Below are 24,173 nucleotides of genomic sequence, written 5' to 3'. Positions count from 1 at the left end.
TCTTTCTCCTAATGTCAGAGCTTGAAGTCATGATCCAGCTTCCCCTGGAGTTCTGCAGAGACTGGCTGCTTGTAACGAATCTGACTTAGAATCATAGAATGGTTTAGGTTGAGAGGGACCTTAAGGATCATTTCGTTCCAAACCCCCTCCCAGCCTGGTCTTGAACACCTCCAGGGATGGGGTATCCACAGTGTCTCTGGGCAACCTGGGCCAGCACCTCACTACCCTCATGGTGAAAAATTTCTTCCTGATATCAAATGTAAATCTACCTTCTTCCAGTTTGAAGCCGTTACCCCTCTTGCTGAGTTTCAAACTCAGATGAAAAGATTAACAAATAAAACAACTTGAGTGACCAAAATGTTTAATGAGCAGGGCTTAGTGCTCTGTGTGTGCGTTTGCGCTTCCCCGTCCCCAACTTTTACTTTAGGAGCTGCCACCTGAATTCATCCGTGTTATTCAAATTCAGGAAGAGTTCTTCTGCAGCCAGATGCTTGACTTGTGAAATAAGTCTGTTTTGAAGCCACTTAATTCCTGTCTAAATCTCCATTAGACTTTGTACCGGAGTAGTGTTGCAGCTGTTGGTGGTGATACTGTTTGTTCAGTTGGGGTCTTCCAAGTTGCTGTTCTGCAGAGTGTTGGTCTCTGGAAGTGTGGGACTGACCTCCTGAGTCACCAGAAAGAGTCCTGAAAGAGGCACAAGCCTTTTAGATGGCTGAGTTGGGTGAATTCCCCTTTGTAAGACCTCTCTGTATGACTGTTCTAGGACAAAAGTTATATAAAATTTCAAGCTTAATCAGGGATTACTTCTTTTAATGCTTTTTACAGAGCTGCCAAACAACATTCATTTTCACTGTGTGTTTTTCTTTTTCCTTGACGGTTACTCATGTAATAACCAACCTGTAGTATAGATTCTTTGAGTTACTTTATAGTTTCCTATCTTCTGTGTTTTCCTTATAGTATCCACTTTGAATAGCAATTGTAAGCTTTGCTTGTCATGCTTTTTGAGTACAACTTTGTATTTTAAATATAAAATTACTACATGCACACCAGATTTCTTTTCCTTAAAAATGCTTGTAAAATCTCAGACATATTGTTTTAGTGTGTCACTAGATGTGCTGCTGGTAATTATTTATTGTTTTTTTGTAGTCTTGTCATATGTTCTGCTACATGTCCAAATATTGGATGTGGGAAAGACTTTTAAGTAGGTTTTACAGCAGCTGTGTTTCTCATTTGCAAAGAAATTGATTTACAGCGATAGCTGGTGGTGCTAAATAAATAGATGGTTGATGCATGAAAGCTAACTTTGTATAAACAGTGTGGCCTATTGTAAGAGAGATAACAGTGTTTTATTGACCTGAGTAAACAAAGTGGTCTCTGGGTAATTCAGTATATTTCTGGAATGACTTTCTAAACTATTTTGTTACATCCTGTTGCAAAGTTGTACGGCCCGAGGATCCAGGAGCTGGAGTGGAGGGAGAGATGGGGAGATGAGTCCAGACCTCTCCTGGCTTTTGGAAGGCTATTGCATATATTAGTGAATCTTCTTTGAGTTTTAGTCCAAGAGGAGTTAACTAATTCAGGTAAAATCCTACTACAAATAAGTTGTTTTATTTGTTCTTGTTTTGTTTTATGTTGTTGTTCTCTCTTTTTAACCCAAGTTGGCAGTTTGAGTTTGGAGACTTCAGATGAGTCTTTAACTCCTGGTAAATCACTAAGAGAATCACTAAGAGTGGTGGATAACTTTGGCAGACCATTTCTTGATATAAATTAAACCTGTTGCAGAGTGGCCTCCTTAAAGGTGTCTACTTTTCATTTGATAGTTTGGAAAAGATGTAACTAGACCAGGAGTGATATCAACTCCTTAGCAACTTATTTTGGCAAAATGAAAGGGCCAGAGTGAAACATAATGGTGTACATTCGGCTGCTGAACTGTGCCATGGAAATGGAGATGTTTTAGGTGACACAAACTGTAATGTAAAGGGGGCAGATGGAGACAACAGAGAGAGGTAGATGGATTGGTACTTACTAATTGGTGTTCATCATCAGGTGAGCAGATTCTTCAGCACTAAGAGTTGGCTTTAGAGGGATGTATGAAATGAAGGGATCCCAAACAGGGACAAGGAGGTGTTTTGCTTATCTATTGGTGCCTGCAGGGTCTCTGTTCATCTCCATCCTGGTCAGCAGAGGCTGCTCTGATTTGTGGGCACCTGGCACAAGATGGTATTATTTTTACACATCTGCTTTGGCTTGCAGCATGCTATACACTTAGTGTGATTTAGACTTACAGTTGCATAAGTGTAGCTGTTTGCATTGATTTTATTCTTTTAATAATCAGGAGTGTGTCTCTGGTTCTCTATATGATTGATGGCCCTATGCATCTGTGCTCCTGTCTGGATTTTATCAGTTACCCTTCTGTTCTGATGAGTTTTCAGAAGAGATAGTATTCAACTCTTCTTGAAGCTTCAGTATATATTAATTAAATACGCATACTGCTCCACTGCAATTTAGTGAGCAGCTGATGAAGTAATATACCTTCTGTCGGTTCCATTTGATTTATACAGTTGCTCTGCCCGTCTGTTGGAAAGTGACTTTGTATCCAGTAATATTTTGGATAGTTTACTGCTCTTTCAAGTGTGATTGAATTTGGCTTAAGTCTCAAAAATAAAGATTTTCCTGAAAAGAAAGAGCTAGAAATGGGAAGCTATGAAGATGGCATCTCCGAGGCAAACAGTGGTAGGATGCTGGTGCCTCCTGTACCAAGAAGAAATTTGGAATGGATATTTCTTAAAATATCCTTAATAATATATAGTATGTAATAATTGTTAGTATTACTAATTTAACTAATGAACCAACTGTTCTTTAATGTAGGTATTTTGATGCCCTTGAATAAGATGGAAACGAATTTTCATACACCACAAATAGTTGATATCTAGTGGTCTTAAATTTTGTGGTTCAAGTGTCAAAATACAGGGATAAAACCTGAGTGTGACTGCAAAGAAACCCTTTAATTTTGTGGGAGGAGTTCCTTATTCTGAATATATTCCTACGTAATGTAGCTGTTTTTAGGAAGTCAAATGAGTTAAGTAGTTCAGATTCTTGGACTCAAGGTAATTCAGTGTTGTTACATGTGTCATGTCTTACCTTCTTAGAATGCTGTAATTATTTAACTGAACATTATCTCAAAATAACTATTCATTTTTTCATCCTTTCTCTCTCTTCAATCACAAGCTGAAGCAGAAATTAGATGTTTGTCTAGTGTTACAAGTCTCTTATAGGTCTGTCAGGGTGAAGCTCAACATCTGGAGGCAACAGTGAAAGAGAATGGTGTTTGGAGTATTTCTGTATTGTCATTATCATTTTCACTAGCTACTGGAGCTATTCTATGTCTGTAGAACAGCAGGAGTGAAATTGTGCTTTGTGGGCAAAAGTGTGCATTAAGATAATTATTAGTGCAGGATAAGTGATTGTTCTTGCTGTTTTTTAAGGGTGACCAAGCATTTTAAAAGTACTTTCAGTAATTAAAAAAACTGTAGAGGCAAGCATTTTGCAACGCAAGTGCGATGCATGTTCTCCAAATGCTCTATAATGATGGAAAATAGAAATGAGAAAGTAATATATATAGGTGAGCAGCGTAGCAATTGCCCTGGAAATGCCTTGGGGATCAAAAATGGAACTACTGATTCCAGTCATACAAATGAAATGACTAAAAGGTCCTTCCAGTGTATTCAGGTTAGATATAGCAGACTGATGGTCTGCCCAGGACACCTACATATCGGAAGTAATCAGTAGTGAATCATCATTAGAAAATGGAGCATTTTCCTTAATGCAGTCTGTTAAAAGGCTACTTCCATTAAGGTTTTGGTAAGATAAATAGAATCTTTGAACTATGAATGTCTTTACAAATATTTTAACCAAAAGTCAGTATCTTCAGATCTTTACTGATGTCATCTGTTTCCATTTTTAGGTGCTTATGTATCATGTCTGTGCACCCTTAGATCCATTTGATGTTAATTGAAGTGATGTATTTTCCCCAGCTGATGGAAGAAAACAAAACCAAAAAAAAGCCCTTAGAAATCTGAGGCCAGATATGCAGAAAGGTTTTTATTTTTTTTTCCAATTATAAAAACATCTAAACAAATATGTAAGTGTATATATACTTTATAGATGTATATATTATTTATGCATATATATAAATACATGAACTTAATATATATAGATTTGCGTGTATATATATAAAATGAAAAACATCAATTGTTCTTCAGTTAAACTTCAATGGAAATCTCATGGCTGACAAATTGACCTTACATTTCAAATATGTAGATACTTGTAAATAGAGTAAATGACCCCTGAGAAACTGGGCTTGGCTTATCTGAAGTTCACCAGTGCTTACAGCTCTGATACTGTACAGAAGTCAAGAAATGCAAAGATCATTTTTATCAGAGCAATCGCAGAAGTCTGTTTCTAGGTTCCTTGGTAGTTAAATCACACATCTGTGGGAATATAGTAAGAGTGGGCTGTCCAGCAGCTTGTAAACTCAAAATGCAATCACTTTACATAACAATGGGAACTACATGTGAAGTGAGCACAGGATTACGGTGTTTGTAACTTCATCACAAAAACAAATGTGGTTTGTCTCCACTGTAATCTCTTTCCTTTTCAAACCAGTGATTTTCCCTGGTTTAAAATCAGATGCACATTTGTAATAAGTAGAGATGAAAATACACATAGTCTATATGATTTCAGTGAACTAGTTAAGTCTGTAACAAGTAACTTGCTTAAATTTGTAAGTGGCTGTTCAGTCACATGGTGTTTCTGTGAAATGTGGAGTCAAAAATCTGTTTGAGCTGTATAGCCTGTTCTTCAGGGACTTGAAGACCACCACGTGACAAAGGTGTTAATGAGTATTGTACATACGTATAACATGCTTTTAATTGTAATTTTTGGATCTCAGACCTGTGTGTTGGCTGGATTGCTGCTCCTACCTCTTTTGTCTCCCAAATGAGCTGAAAAAATATTGAATTTATTTTGTTGCTGTCCTGTACATGGCACAGAGATCTATCTGTAAAAAGTCACAAGCTTTTATTATTTCTTTTTTTCCTGTTGATGGGAGGCATAGTAAAGAAGTTATTGAGGGACTGTTGCAGCCTGAGTCAAACTGTACCTTGTGTGAGATGGCAGGGAGGGAGGTCGCTTGCTGATGGATTTAGATTATGCAGTGGAAGTCATTTTATGTAAAGGGTCAGAAGTTATGGAAAGAAAACATTTCACAGATCAACGTAGGAGAAAAAAACTTGAGCTGCCTGTATGTTAAGTATTTGGGAGGGGCAGAACTGTAGCCAAGACAGGATGGATCCAATATATACAACACAAATGCAATAAAATAGCTCAAAATGGAAAAGAAACAGGTAGTGAAGATGTGCAAGTGAATCTGTTCTTCTATTTAGGTAACTTGATTTCTTGTGATACCCAAAATGAAGCAGCTACAATTGCTTTGGTAGTTATTTATTATGTCTTTGAACTGTTGCTTTACTTTGGTGGGTGAAGTCCAGTGCTGAGTATTTACAAAATGAGAATTTTGAGCGTGCTTCTGAATTTCCTCCGTTGTGCTGTCTTGTTAAAGCGTGGGGAGGTCAGGGAGAGGTAGGGGGGAGGGGAGGGTTGGTTTTGTTGTTTTAAGACGGATGTAAATGTGCCTGAATTGCAGGTATGCAATTTTAGCCTGAAGAAGGGTCTCCACTAAGGTGGGGTACGATGTGTAGGAGTGAAATACTACATGGGAGCTTAGGAGGGCCATGGTGAGAGCCTGGCTAGTTCACCAGCCATGTCAAGATAAAATAAGGCACTTGGGGGTAAAAAGAGTTCAGTTAACCAGAATTTCTTTAAAAGCTTCAGTACAGAAAATACCCTAGATCCTAGGAAGTCTATTACTTAACCAAAGCAGTTTTCTAAGCAGCCCTTAGAGATGTTATATCTGTTAATTATTAAAGGAGAAAGCTGGCACGGTAGTAAGGCAGAGCAAATAATGACTATTAGCTCGGTGCAGGAGACCAGGTGCACGATGAATAACTGCATCCATTCAGCTGCATAAACAGAGAGCAGAGGCTGGATGACAAGAATAATACTACCAACAAAGTCACAGGAAGAGTATGGTTAGGGGAGTGGAGTCACTGTAAATATTTGGCTAGTGCGAAATCTTTAAAGTACTTGATTAATGTATGTTATCTGTAGGTTAGAAACTCCCAGGAAATGTGTGGTTGTACTATCAGAAACATTAAACAGCTGGCTTCAGACAAATTGGCTCAATTTCAAGCATTTCTTTATATATATATATATATATATATAAAATTCCAAATAAGATTTAAATGATAGCTGGACAAGGTATCTGTTTGGTTATTAGGCTGGAGTCAGTAATTTAGGTATCTGGTCCCAGCTCCACCCATGTCAGGACTAAGCTGGCTCAGGCTGCTCGGAGCCCTGGCCACCAGGCACTGCCAGTTTTTAAAAAAAGTCTTTTTCTTCAAATTTTTTTTTCCTCACTAAATAGTATGCAACAGACTATACTGTTACACAGGGAGGGAGGACATCTGAACTCATTTCAGCGAGTTAAATAAAAAATAATTCATAAAAAGTGATTTAGTCTCCAGAGCAGTCTGGGAGTATTTCCATCCCTATAGGGATGGATTCAGAGTAGAATTTCTGTGTTTGCAGACAATCCAGGCAGGAGGCAGTTTTAGCCTAAAAAACTCTTAATGAAATTGCATCAAGTCTCAGCCTGAGTTTACAGACCTGCTGGAGGAAGAAAGTAGTAAATATGCAATATTTTTGTTTCATTTATTAAAATTCTACAGTCTGGCAAGAATGGGTGTTTAGCCAAAACATCTATGATGGATTTTTATTCCTTGCAAACAATATTTGAGCAAAGAATTATTTTTCTTTAAACAATTTTTTTTTTTTTTTTCCAGGTTTGATAAATGTTTCTATTTCCACTGCAGTTCTTGAAGCTTTAGCTTTTGGAAGAGAATCTGAAATAACATATATTCTAAAAATGTGTTTGTAATAACTAGGAACAAACTTTTGGCCGCCCTTGTGAGCAAAGGCATTCAGATTCTGGCCAACTGATTTGTAGAAGTGCATTAGGAACCACAGTCTTGGTTACATAAGGCAACCAAGAATTGTAATTAATTCCTGAGCTTTAAAAATAGCTGCTAGGAGGAAATAATTTTATGAAAGGTCATTAAAGCCATATTCTCTCATATCTAATAATTGGAATGAAAGTAAGCAAGATCTACCAGAAAGTAAAGAATCTGATTCTAGCTAAGAACATACAATTTACTTGTACAGGGATTAATTTCATTTCTGGATTTGTTTTGACAGCTGGAAGTAAAAACTTGTAAAGGCATTGGAAATGTATCCTGGACAGAATACACTTTTTTTTCCAAAAAATAATTTAGTGGAGCAAACAGATATTTTTTGGTATTGCCAAAACCCCAACCCACTGTATAACTCTTCAAATGCTGGAATAAATATTTTAAGGTTACAGTAGAAGAGAAACAAGGAATGTTGCTGTGGCTGCGGGAGGAATAGTTTGGGAAAGGTGCTCTGTAGGTCTTGACTGATTGGGTCCTCGACCTCCTTTTCAGCAAAGCACGTGTAGAACAGGAGAGGTGCAAGCTAATTCCTTCTTCTGGCTATATCAAACCAGAAAATAAATCTTTGGCTTTGAAACTTAGCATTTTTTCTAATTTTTTAAGTTTTAATGGGGAATAACTCTACTAACTTCTGAAAGGAGTTCTTCAAGCTAGAGTCTTTGGTTTTTTCCTTGCTATGTGCTGCTTGGTGTCTGGCAGTCCTGCAGATTCCTAGGTAAGCTTCAAGCACCGTGTATTGCTAAATGCAAAGTACGGGAGTATAAATCATATTGTTAATAGAGTAAATTGATTCTTTTTTCTTCTTAAAGGTGGAATTTCTGTTGAGACAACAGCATAAATCCAAAATGTAGGAGAGCAATGCTTACCCAACCATTACCTAAGACACATCAATGCTGTGTTTATCCCTGTGAAGCACAGCACTGTCAGCTGCCACGGAGAAGGGCTCTGACAAAAAACCCTATATTCTTCATGGAAGCAAGCACAGTTACTTAATAAAACCATAGCTCTTTCAATAATTATAAGCAATATGTTACTTGATTTCATCATCGTACAAAAGTCAGGATCCTTGCATGTTTTTAAGCTTAGCCTGCTTTGTATGCAAAATACTGTCTGCAGTTCAATTTGGATATGTGTGCTTCTATGAAAATGGCAAAAAAACCCCAAAAATCAATGATGCTTCTGCTGAAAAGGTCTAAATTACAGTCCATTTTTGGTTGTATTTGTTGTTTGCTTTAGTGGCCAGCCCAGCCCAAACCACAACACTTAGCAGGCTAGAATTACCTTGGTTTTAATTATCTTGCAGTGCTTCTCTTCAAATGGTATTAAAGTGCGTAAGTCAAAGGCTATTTTTGTGAACCTTGAGAGTTCATCAAGAAGGGCAAGCTGTGCATGATGAACACACATGTTTATTCATTTTGATTTTCTTCTGGCATTACAGACTAACAGACTCCTAAGTAAAAATAAAGCACCATGCTGATCGGTTTGCTTTTTTAGCTCCCCAAATGGTCTCTTTTGTCTCACAAAAAAGACAATTCTTCATACTTTTCTCTGGTAGAATATATTGTAATATGTGCATGGTGATCAATGCCCAAACATATTTTCTCTGGTAGAATATATTGTAATATGTGTGTGGTGATCAATGCCCAAACATAACATTGTACACAAATAAGTAGTTGAAAATCTGAGTTTAAGCTATGGATTTCTTGGTAGTTTATTGTAAATTATTAAAGTTTTAATACTCAGAGGTCATGGGAATGGGAAAATTTGGAGTGTTTTGGCATGGTGCTGCACACACAGAGTTGCAGACTGCAGTTCTTCAATTCTGATCTGGTTTTTTTCTATCTCCATCTTCCTTTCCCTCCCCATCATCTACATATGCAGTGTATGCAGTGTTCTTGCCCTTTTTTTCCCCCCTTAATCTTGGAATTTTCTTAGGCTTTTTAGTGTGTTGCAGAGGTTATAAAATAGAACGATTTTTTTTAGTTAACACATCTCTTGTCCTGATGAATTAGGGTGGGAGTTAAGTGGCTGTATAACAAATGGGGAGCAAGCTAATGATTAAATTTGTAATTTTGTGTCCTGAAGCTTTGCTATAAGATATTTCATCTTTTTTACTTTTTTACTGTAAGGTATTTCATCATTCATCACATTGCACATTTGATTTTTCTACAGAGCTCTAATCTCTTAAACATGTAGGTTTTCAAATCAAATATTTTAAAAAGCATCAATTTTAAAAAAGAAAGCTCAGACTTTGAACACTGAGTATTGAATGTGCCATCTATGAACAGTGACTTTTTCTGGGCTGCTCCAGCAAGAGCCTTACAGTGATGGCCAAGAAAGTATGGCCTGAGATCAAGTATTCAAGTGAAATCTCACAGAATGTTTTCATCAACTTCTTGGATGCAATTTTCAATTTTTTTGATAAAGCTTATTCAAATTAACTGAATTATTCTTAAGAAATCAAAGAAACAACTCAAGTTTCAGAACTGATGCAGATTCCATCCCTGTAATATGTAGAAAGATGTTTACCACCTTACAAATACTTACGACTTTTACATAAACAAGTAAGATCTACTTAAGAACAGCTTCTGCTGTGCAAGGGCATTTGACAATGTTCTCCTTGCCCTCCCTTGTTCAGTATGAATTATTTTTTAACATGTATTTATTTTGCAGGCTTTCTATGGTATTGACTAATTCTTCGTTAATTTTTAAATGAGTTGTAAATTCTTTGGGGAAGGTTATTGGTTGCAGTCCCAAGCAAGCCCTGATTCTGGTGACAGGGGAGAGAAGGGGGAAAGGGAAATGGAAATATGTTGCATTATGAAATCCGCTGGGTATTTTTCTTGTCTGTTTCACCAGCTATCAGTAAGATCTGTTGCTCATTTAAAAATAATAGAGCATAAAACCAGACTATAGGAAGTTACAGTGAGTGCTGAAGGAAAAGAAGTTTTTAAGCTTGACATAATTTCCTATTCATTCTTTCATTTACCTTATGACAGGGAGACGAGGAATTGGTATGTATTATGTCCCTGAGCCAGAAGATACTTAAAAAAACCCCAACAAACCAGTAAAAATGAATGAGCTGTTACTTCCATTATGGGTATTGTCCTGCTGCCCCTCTTTGTTTTTTTTTTTTAATCTTAATAAGCTGTTTCTGGAAGAGTGTTGTTGGGTTTTGGGGGTTTTTTTTAGCACTTTTGGATGCTTCAGTGTTAGTGGTTTGACCCCAAATTGGTTTCTGGAGAACTCATGTTCTGCTGCCTCCAGAAATAGTGGGGGGAGATAAGTTATGGGAGAGATTTCTGCCAGGATCATGACTAAGCCTCGTGATAACGCACGATCCCCCTCTCAAATGTTTAACAGAATTCTTTGTGGCATAGCTAAGTGGTTTGTTTTGTTTGTTATTTGGACATCCATTGTAATAAAGCTTTTTCATAGCCTAGAAATGGAGGATATTCAGCTCTTTATCTACATAGTTATACAAACTCTGTTGTATTGTCACTCAGATACCCAATTATAGGGGATAAAAATTCCTATGTTTTTGTTAGCCAATTATATGATCACATTGATGATATGAAGAGAAAGCTACAGCACGAAGGTCCCTTCCAAACCAATCTGTGATTCTGCGAAAGATTTTGAAATGTTTGTACAAGTCAGGCTGCAAAGTTGGATAGTGTGTTGATTCCAATTTACACTTAATGTTCAGTTTCTAAATCATTCTTCGGATATATCAGCATCTTTATGTATTTGGAGGGGACAAGGGGAGTCTATAATATTTTTCAAGTGCAAAGCAAATATGTCTAGGTATTGATTTCTTTTGCAAAGTGAATTGCCAGTATTTGACTTGGTTGGTGTAAAGATCTTTGTCAGTTTAATAGTTGTGGCAATTTTTATAAGTGATGACCAGTAACAGTATGAAAATCTGGCTTCTAGGTGTGCTGTTGTCTTGGTGCTGCTAATTAGATGTGACATTGAGCTGCTGTTTCACTGCCTGGCAGGGACTTGTGCCCTATAACCATAAACAAATTGATTTGATGTGATGTGTTCAACAAAATAACCAGAAATAGATGTATGGTCCTGGAAATCTTTACTGGTTATGGAGTTGTGTGTTTATACTGCAGTGTTTTGTCCAGAACTTAATTGAAAACAACCTTTGGTTTGGCTGCATCTCTGTGTAGAGAAAGATGATTATACAAAAAACCTTGGCCTTCTGACGATAATTATTCAGAATAAACTAGATACAAATACCCGTCTTCTCTGGTCTTGGCAGTGTAGAATTTCAGAAGAAAATGGATCTTCTGATTTTACCAGGCAAAGGGTGAGGTTGGGGGTTTGCATGCAACAGGAACTTAATTTTGGTACAGATGGATCTTCGATTTAATCTCTGAAGAGCTGTTATAATGATGAATTATTTTACGACAACTGCTTTAGTTCCTTTGGTTTAGCCAGTTCTGTGAGAATGTAGGAGTCTGAAAAACGATCGGGTCGTGCAGGATATTATTCAGGCTTGTGCTTTTCTTTAATGGCCCTCCAGCCATTAATATTGATGAGAAATGTTAACAGTTGTAAAAAAAAAATAGTATGTTTATGCAGTGTAGAAATAATAAACCGTGTTCACTTAAGTCCTATGATATTTCAAATTGTATGATTTCATTGGTCTTAGGTACTTAGACGATGTTATTGATGAGTGTAACTTTTATTACCTGAAATTCTAATGGTTTGTTTGTAAGAGTATAGTATTTTGCATATTTTTTGCACACTCTTGTGTAAGTAACTGTTTAAATATGTTGCATCTTTAATAAGTCAAATGGCACTGCTTGATTTTATCAACTTTGGTACAAAGCTTGATCTGGCAGTGCTGTTAGAGTTGAGGGTAGTGGAGGGGCTCAGCCAGGCTGGAGGGCTGGGGGAGAGCTGGAAACCAGCACTCAGCCTCTCCTGGGATGGCCAGTACGTGCCTGCCCTGTCTCTGCCAGACCCAGCTCTTCCTCAGGGCAGTGAGGAAGAGCTGCTTCATAAGTTAGTTGAGAACTCCCCTCTCAAACCCTGTAATTTCACAGAACATTCCCAGGAAAGCATTTCTGAAGCCCCTGCTCATTTCAGAAGGTGCACTCTGCTCCAGATGTAACTCTGCAATTACCATTGCTGTTGCTTTAGAGGAAACCCTTATGCTCCAGAATAAAATCAACCTATAAATAATGCACTTATTCTTTCCATTATCATTTTTCCCTTCAGAAATGTAACTTTAAGCCCTTGAAAATGTGACTTTTAAACCCATCAGTGAGATCTAAGAGTTATGATTTTATATGCATTAGAAAGTAGTGTTGTATATTTTATTTCCATGGAAACTGGCATCTGTGATGCGTGTTACTGTAATTGCAGTGGATAATAACTTTTCATATTTCTAGTTTTGATGGCAGTATCCCGTGTCAGCAATCAGGTGGTTAATGCTGCTGGGTGCCATAGTCAGAATTGCCAAGCAGCTTCTCTGTGTGGAGAAGAAAACTCATAACCATAATTCATACTATTTCTGTTATAAAGAACTTTCACCTGATAGTCTTAATATTTTGAATTTATTACACAAAGACTAATAGTAACTGTTTTATCACTATTAATTAGGTACTTCCGAGAGAAATAGAAGTAATTATTAGCTGTTTTAGAGGGTTTGCTTTTAATGTATTTGCCTTTTTTTGCTTCTGTCTCAGAGATTAATAAATCCCTGGGTTGACCTCTGTCATGTGCACGTATTCACAGTGCATAAACTCCTGTACTTATGTACTCATTCATCTCCTTTATCTGCAATTTGCATTGCAGCGATTCATAACATCTATACAAAGAAAGCCATTAACTAGGTAAACTTTTTATTGGTTTGGTGTCACACATGATATTATTAATGAACTTTCTCTGTTCTTTTTAATATCGAGTTTCAGTAACCTTATTTTGGTACTCACTATTAGACTACTCGAGTTTTTTATGAAATATTTATGACTGAGTCATGCTTAAGCAATATCGGAGGAAGCCTTTTTTCTATCAAAGACATAAATGGTGATGTAACATTCTGGAAAAAAAAAATCAATCTTTTCCATTTTTTCAGGGCCAAAGGAAATCATCACAGTTGGCTTTAATAAAGACTAAAAGGATGTCAGTGAGTAAGAGCACTTACAGAAGAGCCACATTGGTGTTTCCACTAAATTGCTTTCCAAAGAGCAGCTCCATGTAAAACTGAAGGTCTGCATTTTACCTGCTTCTGACACTTTGAAGTTAAATGCAGGTTTTCTGCTGCCTTGTTTTGTCTTTAACTCCCCCACTCAGCTCAGGTAATTGCTGTTTAGTAAGAAAGTCGCAGCAATTCATGGTAATTACTAAACAGTTTACTTTTTGCATGTCACATAACCTGTGTCACTGTACAATTGGAGGGTACAGTTCTCACAGTAGCCTGGTAAAAGACTACCTGTGATGTGCAGAAATACTGAGGAAAATAAGATGGAGCTCCTTATTTTGTTCAGTTAGTAGCCTGTTCTGGATTTTTCTGGTGTCAAATGTTTTGAGTGCTCATCGGACAGACATGCGGACGTTTAACTCTACTGCCATGAATTGTCACATTCATTTCAGACAATGGCAAGTTAGACACGTGTGTAACACTTGTAATATTGTGGCCTTAATGAATTATTACTTTAAATATGATCTTGGTCCAATATGTAACTTATTTTTGAATGAAATTATTATCGTATTTTGTACCATATTTTTTTAATAAGATATCATGTAGAACAGAAATCAGAGACCTACCAGCTTGCTTTATAAGATAACTAGTAAAAAAACTCAATAAATTTATCCATAGGTAAAGTTCTTCCAAAACAAAATGAACAAAAAAACCCCCAAAACCTACCCCAAACCCAATAAAACCCAAATCATGAAAACTGCAGCCTTGGTCTGTGATAGCTGTGTCTCCTCACGCACAGATCACAATTCACACAGCAGGAAAACTAGCAGCAAAGAGTATAACATCCCACTTCTGGTTTTTTCACTGTTTATTGTCATTAAAAATCTGTTGTTCCTAATGTGCCACAAAAAGCAAAGCTGGTGACTATTCCAGACCTTGCTAAGGAAGCGGAGATAGCGAGTCCATTGCTTATAAGCCTGACTTCTCTTTCTGTGGCACACATTTGCTGTACAGATTTTTTCATTTTTTAATGGTGTTTGATTGTTTAAATAGAAAGTCTGCCACTTTTTTATTTTTTTTTTTATTAATTGGGGTGGCTGAAATGTGACATCCATTCATGGGAAATACTGTCCCTTAAAAACATTTTCTGGTATAGCTTGGATAAAATTCTATGTGATGCTTAGAGACTTGAAACGGACAAGAAGAGATTAAAACCAGCAGACAACGGTAAAAATCAACACTCTCAAGGCAACTGCGGGTAGGTCCTCACTGCAGCACAGCACTAGAATATTGATACACCTGACATGACTTGGCAGTACCAGCTTATCCATACTAAGATTTAGTGCTGTCTCAACAGCAAACCCAGAGAGGGTGAATTCATCCTGTGCAGATGCTTTGACTCCAGAATTCAGGCTGATGTCTTTAAAATCAGGGTATATATTTCTGTGTTTCAGTCACAGGAGAGCACAAAAACTGATTACTTACTGGTCATTTCCAGATGCCAGTAAATGTCACAAGTCTTATGAAGGCAAAGGTGTTTCATGTCTGTGTTTGGAGGGTTTTTGATTGGTTTGGGGTTTTATTGCTCTTAGCGAAGGGGAGAAGAAATGGGAAGGTGATGTGCAGGTCATGTGCATCATCTGCTGAGTGGGAGAATAGTAACCACAACTTAAAAAAATGATAATCTTTTTTCTGGAGTAGACTTTCCACAATTTTAAAAGGTCTTTAAAAGGTCCAGTACTACTAGGACTCCAGTGTTTCTTTCTTAACTTCCCTCTGAATGCTTTATTTCCTAGTGTTTGACCCTAAACTGTACCTTTTGACATGGCTATGTAATTCCTCGGCTTTAATCAGTGGTCAGAGCTCCCTTTGAGAAGTCCATGGGGCTCACACTAAACTTGCTGAGCTACTTGTGCCTGGGAAATGAAAGAGTTTGTCCTCACAGATTCTTTGGTCAAGGTCTACTTTGGACACTTTCCATGCAAGATGGGAATTATCTTGCCACATGGACAGGAGGGCTGGGGAGTAGGTTGGAAAAAGGCTTGTGCTACTCTGGCTCTGTAGTTTTGGGCTTTGAGGCTGTGCCACAAAGAAGAAAAACATCTACTTCTCTAAAGCTTGGATGGAAATACTCTCGGAAGATTAAAAAAAAATTTCCTTAATTCCTTTTTTTTCCCCCCCTTTGAGTCTAGTGTTACTAAGGAGTATATTGTCAGATTGGTGATACCTGTTTCCTTTCACTGTTTCCTCCAGCCCATATAAATAATCAAGCAATCACTTCACTGTGCAGATCATATAGAATGACTGCGTTCAATAATAGGGTTGAAAAAAGTAATAATCTTAAAGTCCGTATTTTAAAGATATGTGCCAAACCCCTTTTTTTAATAATACAAATATCTGAGTCTTCGGAATAGAAGGAACTGCTTCCTAGTTTTGTACTTTAATGTTTGGGGGGTTTTTTTTGACATGAAATATTCCTTCCTTTCCTCTCAGCATGCAGGGTTGTCTGGGAGAATGTAATGCTTTACAGGCATGTTCAGAGGCTTCATCTCTTTTTCCCCAAAACACATTAGACCCTACCTTACAAGAATACCTAAGATCCACTGGAGTAACTCTGGCGAGTTGGAAAAAAAGCTTTTCTACAGTACAGCAGTGGCATGGTGTCAATTTGTGATACATACAGCGTGTTACATACCACTGATAGGAAATAAGAACTATTTTTAAAAAATATTATTTTTTAGTTGATGTAAAGTCAGTGAAATAAGATTTCTTGTATGTGCTTGGTTGAAGCAGCTCGTCTTAGCATTTATTCAAAAGAATGCAACAAGCTTACTGAATTCTAATAAAGCTTTAGTAAATTAATGCTTAGAAATAGTTAAGCAAATATGGAATATTAAGTACAGGGTAAAACTAAGCTTTCAAAAAATTTACTTTTGCTGAAAATTAGTCACTTGGTTTAAAAGCAAAAGTCTTATGCTCTTATCACGCTTTGGCTTAATTTTGTGACTTTTTATTTTTGTATGCATCTAATCTTTTTTAAAGCTTAGCTGAATGATTTTTGCACTGCCAGTAAGCGCATACCTTTTCAGATGTTGTAATCTGCGTATTTATTGATGGACATTATTTATTATATCTTAAAAATTCTGAATGGAAGTGCTATATCTAATATTAAATTCACTGTAGTTATGAGACTATTGTATCACTGATATTCTTGCCTCTGTATTCAAAAATAACTTTGTAGGTACAGTTTTGGAAGCACCTGGTAAATGAAATGGCATCACATTTGTCTGTTTCATATAGGAGGCATATTTATTTATCATACCTTTGCATCTACAAATTCTTTCAGACTGGTAATGTAATGAAGCATTTGAAGATTAAAAAACTGCATCCTGTATTGATACTTGTTTAAATATTTGACCATTTAAACAATATTAGCAAGCTATAAACTTCCGTACAATCACTGTGTAGCTGTGGAGTTCAGTATCAATATGTTAAAAAGGCTGGAAAAATTGATTTTCCCTGACATCAACATCTGCTAGGCTTTCAGAATGACAAGAGTGAGGTAAGGAAAGGCTATGAGGCACGACATAATTTTCTGCTGCATTATATTTCCAGAGTGTATTTCCAATATTGAGCTGAAAGCAGCGGTGAGGGTACGTTCTGCGGTGGCTCATACACTGATGCGTATAAATGAACTAAAGCCTCTGTTGTGAAATCAATGCTTATAGAATTTTTTCTGTAAAAGTCAGGCCGCACAACAAAATGTTTTATTAATTTTGAAGTGAATGAACATCTTGTGTCTTCCTCTTGGGTTTTTTTTCCTTGAATAATAAATTGCTAAGGAAATTACTTTTCATTTTTTCCCCAAGATGGTCGTTCTTGTTCTGTTGCATCTTAATCTCAACATGTATTTCATAAATAGTTTGAGGGTTGCTTACGCTTTTTTAAAAAAAGTACATTTTCTAAGTTCTATGACATAGTTTAGCTCTAACTCACTCGCTGTAAATTACTCTGAATTGCTGTGCCTTTCACTGACAAGCGTGCAATATTATCTGCTTTGTCTTGCTCCTTATTTAAGAACTACTAAGCTTTGCAGGAACTAGTAGAACAGAGCTATTAATTAGATCAAATTAAAATAAATTTGCTTTAATATGCTATAGCTAGTTGGTTAAAATTTCCCTTTCTTCTAGGCGCAGCTGTTAATTTTTCTCCCTTGCAGCAATCTTCCTTGATAATAAATGTCCTTTCATTATCAGCAATTTTCTTCTAATCCCTGTGTCATTTAGCTGATTTTTGTCTTTCTAATGTTTCATGTTCTTGTAGATCTTTGGCTCTCCATACTTATTACTGAGTTTTAATTCGAGGGAGAGGCAGAAAGGCATAAAGTAGCTGGGCTGGGTGTAGGAAGATGCTTGGTTTTGTGAATGGTGTTTGGGGGGTGCTTGAGAGCTTGAAACAGTGTTCACCTGCTCTGCAGCTAGCCTGAGATATTGGGGTATTATGTGGTGGAACTTGGAGTTGCCAGAAAAAAAAGTCAAGGAAACTATTCATCTGGTTTGGGTTGATAAATAAAACCAGTTTACTCCGTGAGAAAGCTTGTGACTCTGCCAAAGTTAATAAAAAGTTGAGATGAACTTTGCTTGCTATGTTCAAAGGCGCTCTCCTTCCAAAAACAGCTTTCCATCAGATACTGCTAGAATATTGGAAGTCTCCTCGCCATCAGTGAGTCACACACGTGGTAATCTGTGGCGGGTGTCCCTGCATGGGAGCCAAATGTTCAGAGATACCTCAGTGTCTTTGGTCCCAGCTGTCCCTCCTTTCTTTTATGTGGTCTTGCCCTGGGGGAGGAGGGAAGGGTGAAACGCTGGGAATCACCTCGGAGGTTTCGGGTCCTTTACAGTAGAGAATATTTTCTCTGTTAAGTCATCCACTCTTGAGATTTGCTCAAAGAAGTCCTTGGATTCAAAGGAAGCTCAAGAGGATGAAGGTCTGTACTGACAAACTCTGTAAGAAGGAGCTTTCGGTAATGTGTTTTCTTTTCCTTTTTATTGTCTAATTATGCCCTTTTCCTGTAGCTTGCTCATCGTGCACTTTGCTGTGATTGCGAGTACGAACAGTGGTGAGAAGTCATTGCTGCCTTTCTTCAAAATGCTGGATGTTACAGTACCAGCTCCTCTTTTCCTTCTGACCCTCGTTTTCAAATAAGGCTCACTGCTTTCTGAAGAACGGGTCTTTAGAAATGTTATTGCTTTGTTGTGCCACCCTTTGTACAGATAAGAAAATACCCAACTGTAAAGAAAAGTAGATTTGCATGAGGTAACTCTGTAAAAGTGTTAGGATGGTCAACTTCCTTCAGTAGTTGGATACTTTTTTTGATTTATTTGAAGACCAATGCACAAGAGTTACCTCATATTGCCAACTTAGAGCAACGCCGCTTCTGCAGATGCAAAACTAAGACTCTGTCTTGTATGAGCTGTGAGTTTAAAATGTCTTATTAGCTCCAGTTCTGGGCATTAAGATGGAGAACTTACATAAGATCTGAGAAGAAACTGTGTTTCATTAAAATAGGTGTACCTCTAAAGGGGTGTGATTAAGTGACCGGAATAACTTAATGTTAAGAGGAAAAATCATCCTGTTTTATGGAGGTTGTTGGTTGTTTTTTCTTCTCTCCACCACTCTAAGATTCTATTTCTTTCCTGAAACTTTCTCACTAAAGGGCTTTACTTCAGTGGACTAACAAAGATTAAGGAAAAGAAATGGTTCTAGTTTCCTTTTCAGTCCTTTTTACAGTGGACTAACAAAGATTAAGGAAAAGAAACGGTTCTAGTTTCCTTTTCAGTACTTTTTACTTTTTTATATTCTTGTTACTTGTGTGAGTTTACTGTCTGCTCTTCATTATGATAGCAATAGGCAGAGCAATATAGCACAGGGGAGTGATTTTTGGAAGGAGTTTTTGTTGCAGGTTTGTATATTGCCACAGCAAATTCATGTCCTTTGTGCTTTTGACAGTTAAAATGTGTTAAACTAGTGTTGTTTGGAATTGTAGTAATTGTACATGTTGCTTCCATGTCCTTTGTGCTTTTGACAGTTAAAATGTGTTGTTTGGAATTGTAGTAATTGTTCGTGCTGCTTCCATACAGCACATGCAACACTTGTGAATTGCTAACTTAAAGTTGCTTACGCTTTTTTAAAAAAAGTACATTTTCTAAGTTCTATGACATAGTTTAGCTCTAACTCACTCGCTGTAAATTACTCTGAATTGCTGTGCCTTTCACTGACAAGCGTGCAATATTATCTGCTTTGTCTTGCTCCTTATTTAAGAACTACTAAGCTTTGCAGGAACTAGTAGAACAGAGCTATTAATTAGATCAAATTAAAATAAATTTGCTTTAATATGCTATAGCTAGTTGGTTAAAATTTCCCTTTCTTCTAGGCGCAGCTGTTAATTTTTCTCCCTTGCAGCAATCTTCCTTGATAATAAATGTCCTTTCATTATCAGCAATTTTCTTCTAATCCCTGTGTCATTTAGCTGATTTTTGTCTTTCTAATGTTTCATGTTCTTGTAGATCTTTGGCTCTCCATACTTATTACTGAGTTTTAATTCGAGGGAGAGGCAGAAAGGCATAAAGTAGCTGGGCTGGGTGTAGGAAGATGCTTGGTTTTGTGAATGGTGTTTGGGGGGTGCTTGAGAGCTTGAAACAGTGTTCACCTGCTCTGCAGCTAGCCTGAGATATTGGGGTATTATGTGGTGGAACTTGGAGTTGCCAGAAAAAAAAGTCAAGGAAACTATTCATCTGGTTTGGGTTGATAAATAAAACCAGTTTACTCCGTGAGAAAGCTTGTGACTCTGCCAAAGTTAATAAAAAGTTGAGATGAACTTTGCTTGCTATGTTCAAAGGCGCTCTCCTTCCAAAAACAGCTTTCCATCAGATACTGCTAGAATATTGGAAGTCTCCTCGCCATCAGTGAGTCACACACGTGGTAATCTGTGGCGGGTGTCCCTGCATGGGAGCCAAATGTTCAGAGATACCTCAGTGTCTTTGGTCCCAGCTGTCCCTCCTTTCTTTTATGTGGTCTTGCCCTGGGGGAGGAGGGAAGGGTGAAACGCTGGGAATCACCTCGGAGGTTTCGGGTCCTTTACAGTAGAGAATATTTTCTCTGTTAAGTCATCCACTCTTGAGATTTGCTCAAAGAAGTCCTTGGATTCAAAGGAAGCTCAAGAGGATGAAGGTCTGTACTGACAAACTCTGTAAGAAGGAGCTTTCGGTAATGTGTTTTCTTTTCCTTTTTATTGTCTAATTATGCCCTTTTCCTGTAGCTTGCTCATCGTGCACTTTGCTGTGATTGCGAGTACGAACAGTGGTGAGAAGTCATTGCTGCCTTTCTTCAAAATGCTGGATGTTACAGTACCAGCTCCTCTTTTCCTTCTGACCCTCGTTTTCAAATAAGGCTCACTGCTTTCTGAAGAACGGGTCTTTAGAAATGTTATTGCTTTGTTGTGCCACTCTTTGTACAGATAAGAAAATACCCAACTGTAAAGAAAAGTAGATTTGCATGAGGTAACTCTGTAAAAGTGTTAGGATGGTCAACTTCCTTCAGTAGTTGGATACTTTTTTTGATTTATTTGAAGACCAATGCACAAGAGTTACCTCATATTGCCAACTTAGAGCAACGCCGCTTCTGCAGATGCAAAACTAAGACTCTGTCTTGTATGAGCTGTGAGTTTAAAATGTCTTATTAGCTCCAGTTCTGGGCATTAAGATGGAGAACTTACATAAGATCTGAGAAGAAACTGTGTTTCATTAAAATAGGTGTACCTCTAAAGGGGTGTGATTAAGTGACCGGAATAACTTAGTGTTAAGTGGAAAAATCGTCCTGTTTTGTGGAGGTTGTTTGGTGTCTTTTCTTCTCTCCACCACTCTAAGATTCTATTTCTTTCCTGAAACTTTCTCACTAAAGGGCTTTACTTCAGTGGACTAACAAAGATTAAGGAAAAGAAATGGTTCTAGTTTCCTTTTCAGTCCTTTTTAATATTCTTGTTACTTGTGTGAGTTTACTGTCTGCTCTTCATTATGATAGCAATAGGCAGAGCAATATAGCACAGGGGAGTGATTTTTGGAAGGAGTTTTTGTTGCAGGTTTGTATGTTGCCACAGCAAATTCAAGTCCTTTGTGCTTTTGACAGTTAAAATGTGTTAAACTAGTGTTGTTTGGAATTGTAGTAATTGTACATGTTGCTTCCATGCAGCACATGCAACACTTGTGAATTGCTAACTTAAAGCCATATTATGTATAAAGAACTGAAGCAAGAGAGTCATTATTTTATTAAAAAAAAATATTTCTCTTGCACAGGCATTTGTAATACTTAGTTTCTTAACACTTCAGAGTTTTTCTAAAAAAAAAAAATTCTCTTGCACAGGCATTTGTAATATTTTTTTCTTAGTTTCTTAACACTGCAGAGTTTTTATTGAATTATGTAGCAGAGTTTCTTTGGTGTAAATGGGAAAGGCCTTAATTAAAACAAAACAAAAAACTTTTATTGAATTATGTAGCAGAGTTTCTTTGTAAATGGGAATGGCCTTAATTAAAACAAAACAAAAAAAACCCAACTCCCAAACCTTAGCACAGTGTTTCTGTATGCAGGTATTTACTTGTTTGCATTATAGAAGAACCTTGAATCCTGGAACTGGAATTAAGCTTATATTTGATCTTGTTGTTCTTGTATACATTACTGGGGATTCACAGTAGACATGTTAACAAAGTTGGAGAGAAAAATATTAACTTTAAGTCACTGTGGGAAATGTGGAAAGTTAATGGCAAAGCTTAAAAAATTCATGCAAATCTGCTTCTTCAAACTCAATCCTGTTCTTAAGCAAACTGTTAATTAGCGTAGCATTTTTATTTAAAATAATCGAACAACAATAAACAAAAAGCCAAGATGTGGTGCTATGAAGATGATAGGAAAGGAGTGAGAGCCGTGCGGCAAAGGGGAGAGTGATTGTACTGGAGTCAGGTAATCCACTTCATCTGTGGAAAGCCATCGTACAAAACTAAGCAAACGAACACATCCTCCAACAAGTCCAGACAGTTCAAACACAGACAATTGAACACCAAAGTAAATGCAGGATGGGGGAGAAGTAAATTGAAACCAAATAAAAAAATTTTCTATGGAGGTTTTCTACAAACAGTATCTGTCCCTCTGTTCTCAGGAATCAAAAAAGGAAATTAAATTTCTGTCCTTGGAACTGAAACGTAGACTGTGAGTTCCCTTTTCAAACAGACAGAATATACTTTGGTGGAATGACAGTAGGGAGTCATTTGAAACAGTGAGAAGGAATGTCCCTTAAGGAAAAAAAGACATATTTTTAAATTCATTGACAGACTTTAAGAAAAAAGTTGCCAAACATCTTGGACAATAAGATATGTGAACAATTGGTTGCTACCTAGATATCTTCTTCAACAGGGACTTCCAAATGTAAAAGAGATCTATGTTTGAGTGTGGGGTGAAACTCTGCTACAGAGATTGTACCTCAGTCCTTTTTTTTGTTTATGATGAAAATATTTGAGATTAAGTTAAATTTTACTTTGTACGTATGTTACAAAATAAATATGAGAACAGGGTCCCAAGTTTTTTAAGATAGTTCTTAGGCTATTCTTAATTTAGATTTGTTCTAAATATACTTTAGGAATGTGTAAGTACATAAGTTTTCTCACTCCAAACACCTTTTCTGCAGATGACTAAAGAGCTACTTGTGCCAACAGATTTTGTAACATAAACGTGGTATATTCAACGTGATACTGAGATTGATGGTGCAGTGCTCCTTACAATAAAACTTCTTCCTAATAAAGAGGAGGTTGAGGTTGTTTTGTTGTAGCTTTGTTAAGGCTGTGGCTTTTTGTGAGGATGAGCCATGTATTGCCATTCCTGCTGATTTGTATTTGCCCGGGTTAGCTCAATGCTGTTTGTATGCAAACTGTTGAAGAGATGTACATGCATTTATTCATGTATGTATCTTTTGCTGACAATTCCTTGCACCTTGCACAATTCCTTCATTTTGACATATTTGCTTCTTCAGATCTGGTGACTTTGGTTCTTTCTCCCGAGGTGTAGGCTGGATTGGCAGATCGTGAATCCATCGTGTGATAATCTTAGTGAAGTCACTGGATGTCCTAATGTAACCTTTTTCAGAATATCACTTGTATAATTTTAGTCTAAACAAGCCTATTAGTAACTGTGAATCGTTACAATCAGTTTAATTGATATTTTTCAGAATATCACTTGTATAATTTTAGTTTAAACAAGCTCATTAGTAACTGAATCGTTACAGTCAGTTTAATTGATGTACTCTTAATTTCTTTCTCTCTAGGCAGAACTAGTGAAAGGGAATCTGCAAAGTGTTGGGCTCGCCCTCCGCTTGGTGCAGTCCAAGGATGAAGATGTGGGGCATGTTGTTATTGAAACCGTGACTCCAAACTCACCTGCTGCTGCTGCTGATCTACAGAGGGGAGACAGAATCCTAGCAATTGGCAGTGAGTAATATCATAGAATAGTTTTGGTTGAAAGGTTCCTTAAATATCATAGAGTTTCAACCTGCCATAGGCAGGGACACCTCCCACCAGACCAGGGTGCTCCAAGCCCCATCCAGCCTGGCCTTGAACCCCTCCAGGGATGGGGCAGCCACAGCTTCTCTGGGCAACCTGTCCCAGTGTCTCACCGCCCTCACAGTAAAGAATTTCTTCCTGATATGTCAGCTTTTAAAATAAGTGTTATCTTGCAAACTGGAAGGACATTTCTGCATACAGTTTTACTAGACTGCCTCTCTAGACAATTACAGCTATGCCTGGCACTGGGCAACCTGTTCCAGT

General features: G+C 37.3%; 1 protein-coding gene across 1 annotated transcript in view; it reads left to right on the top strand.

The window, feature by feature from the left end:
* PDZD8 (PDZ domain containing 8) overlaps window positions 1-24,173 on the top strand; it is a 90,832-nt gene that overhangs the window by 62,974 nt on the left and 3,685 nt on the right. Inside the window, exon 4 of the mRNA XM_014945311.1 lies at window positions 23,675-23,837. Coding sequence (XP_014800797.1) covers window positions 23,675-23,837 — 163 coding nt within the window. The remainder of the gene's footprint in view (window positions 1-23,674; window positions 23,838-24,173) is intronic.

This window comes from Calidris pugnax, unplaced genomic scaffold (genome assembly GCF_001431845.1).
Source record: "Calidris pugnax isolate Ruff unplaced genomic scaffold, ASM143184v1 scaffold89, whole genome shotgun sequence".
NCBI lineage: Eukaryota > Metazoa > Chordata > Aves > Charadriiformes > Scolopacidae > Calidris > Calidris pugnax.
This window is presented reverse-complemented; position numbering and strand designations above follow the sequence as displayed.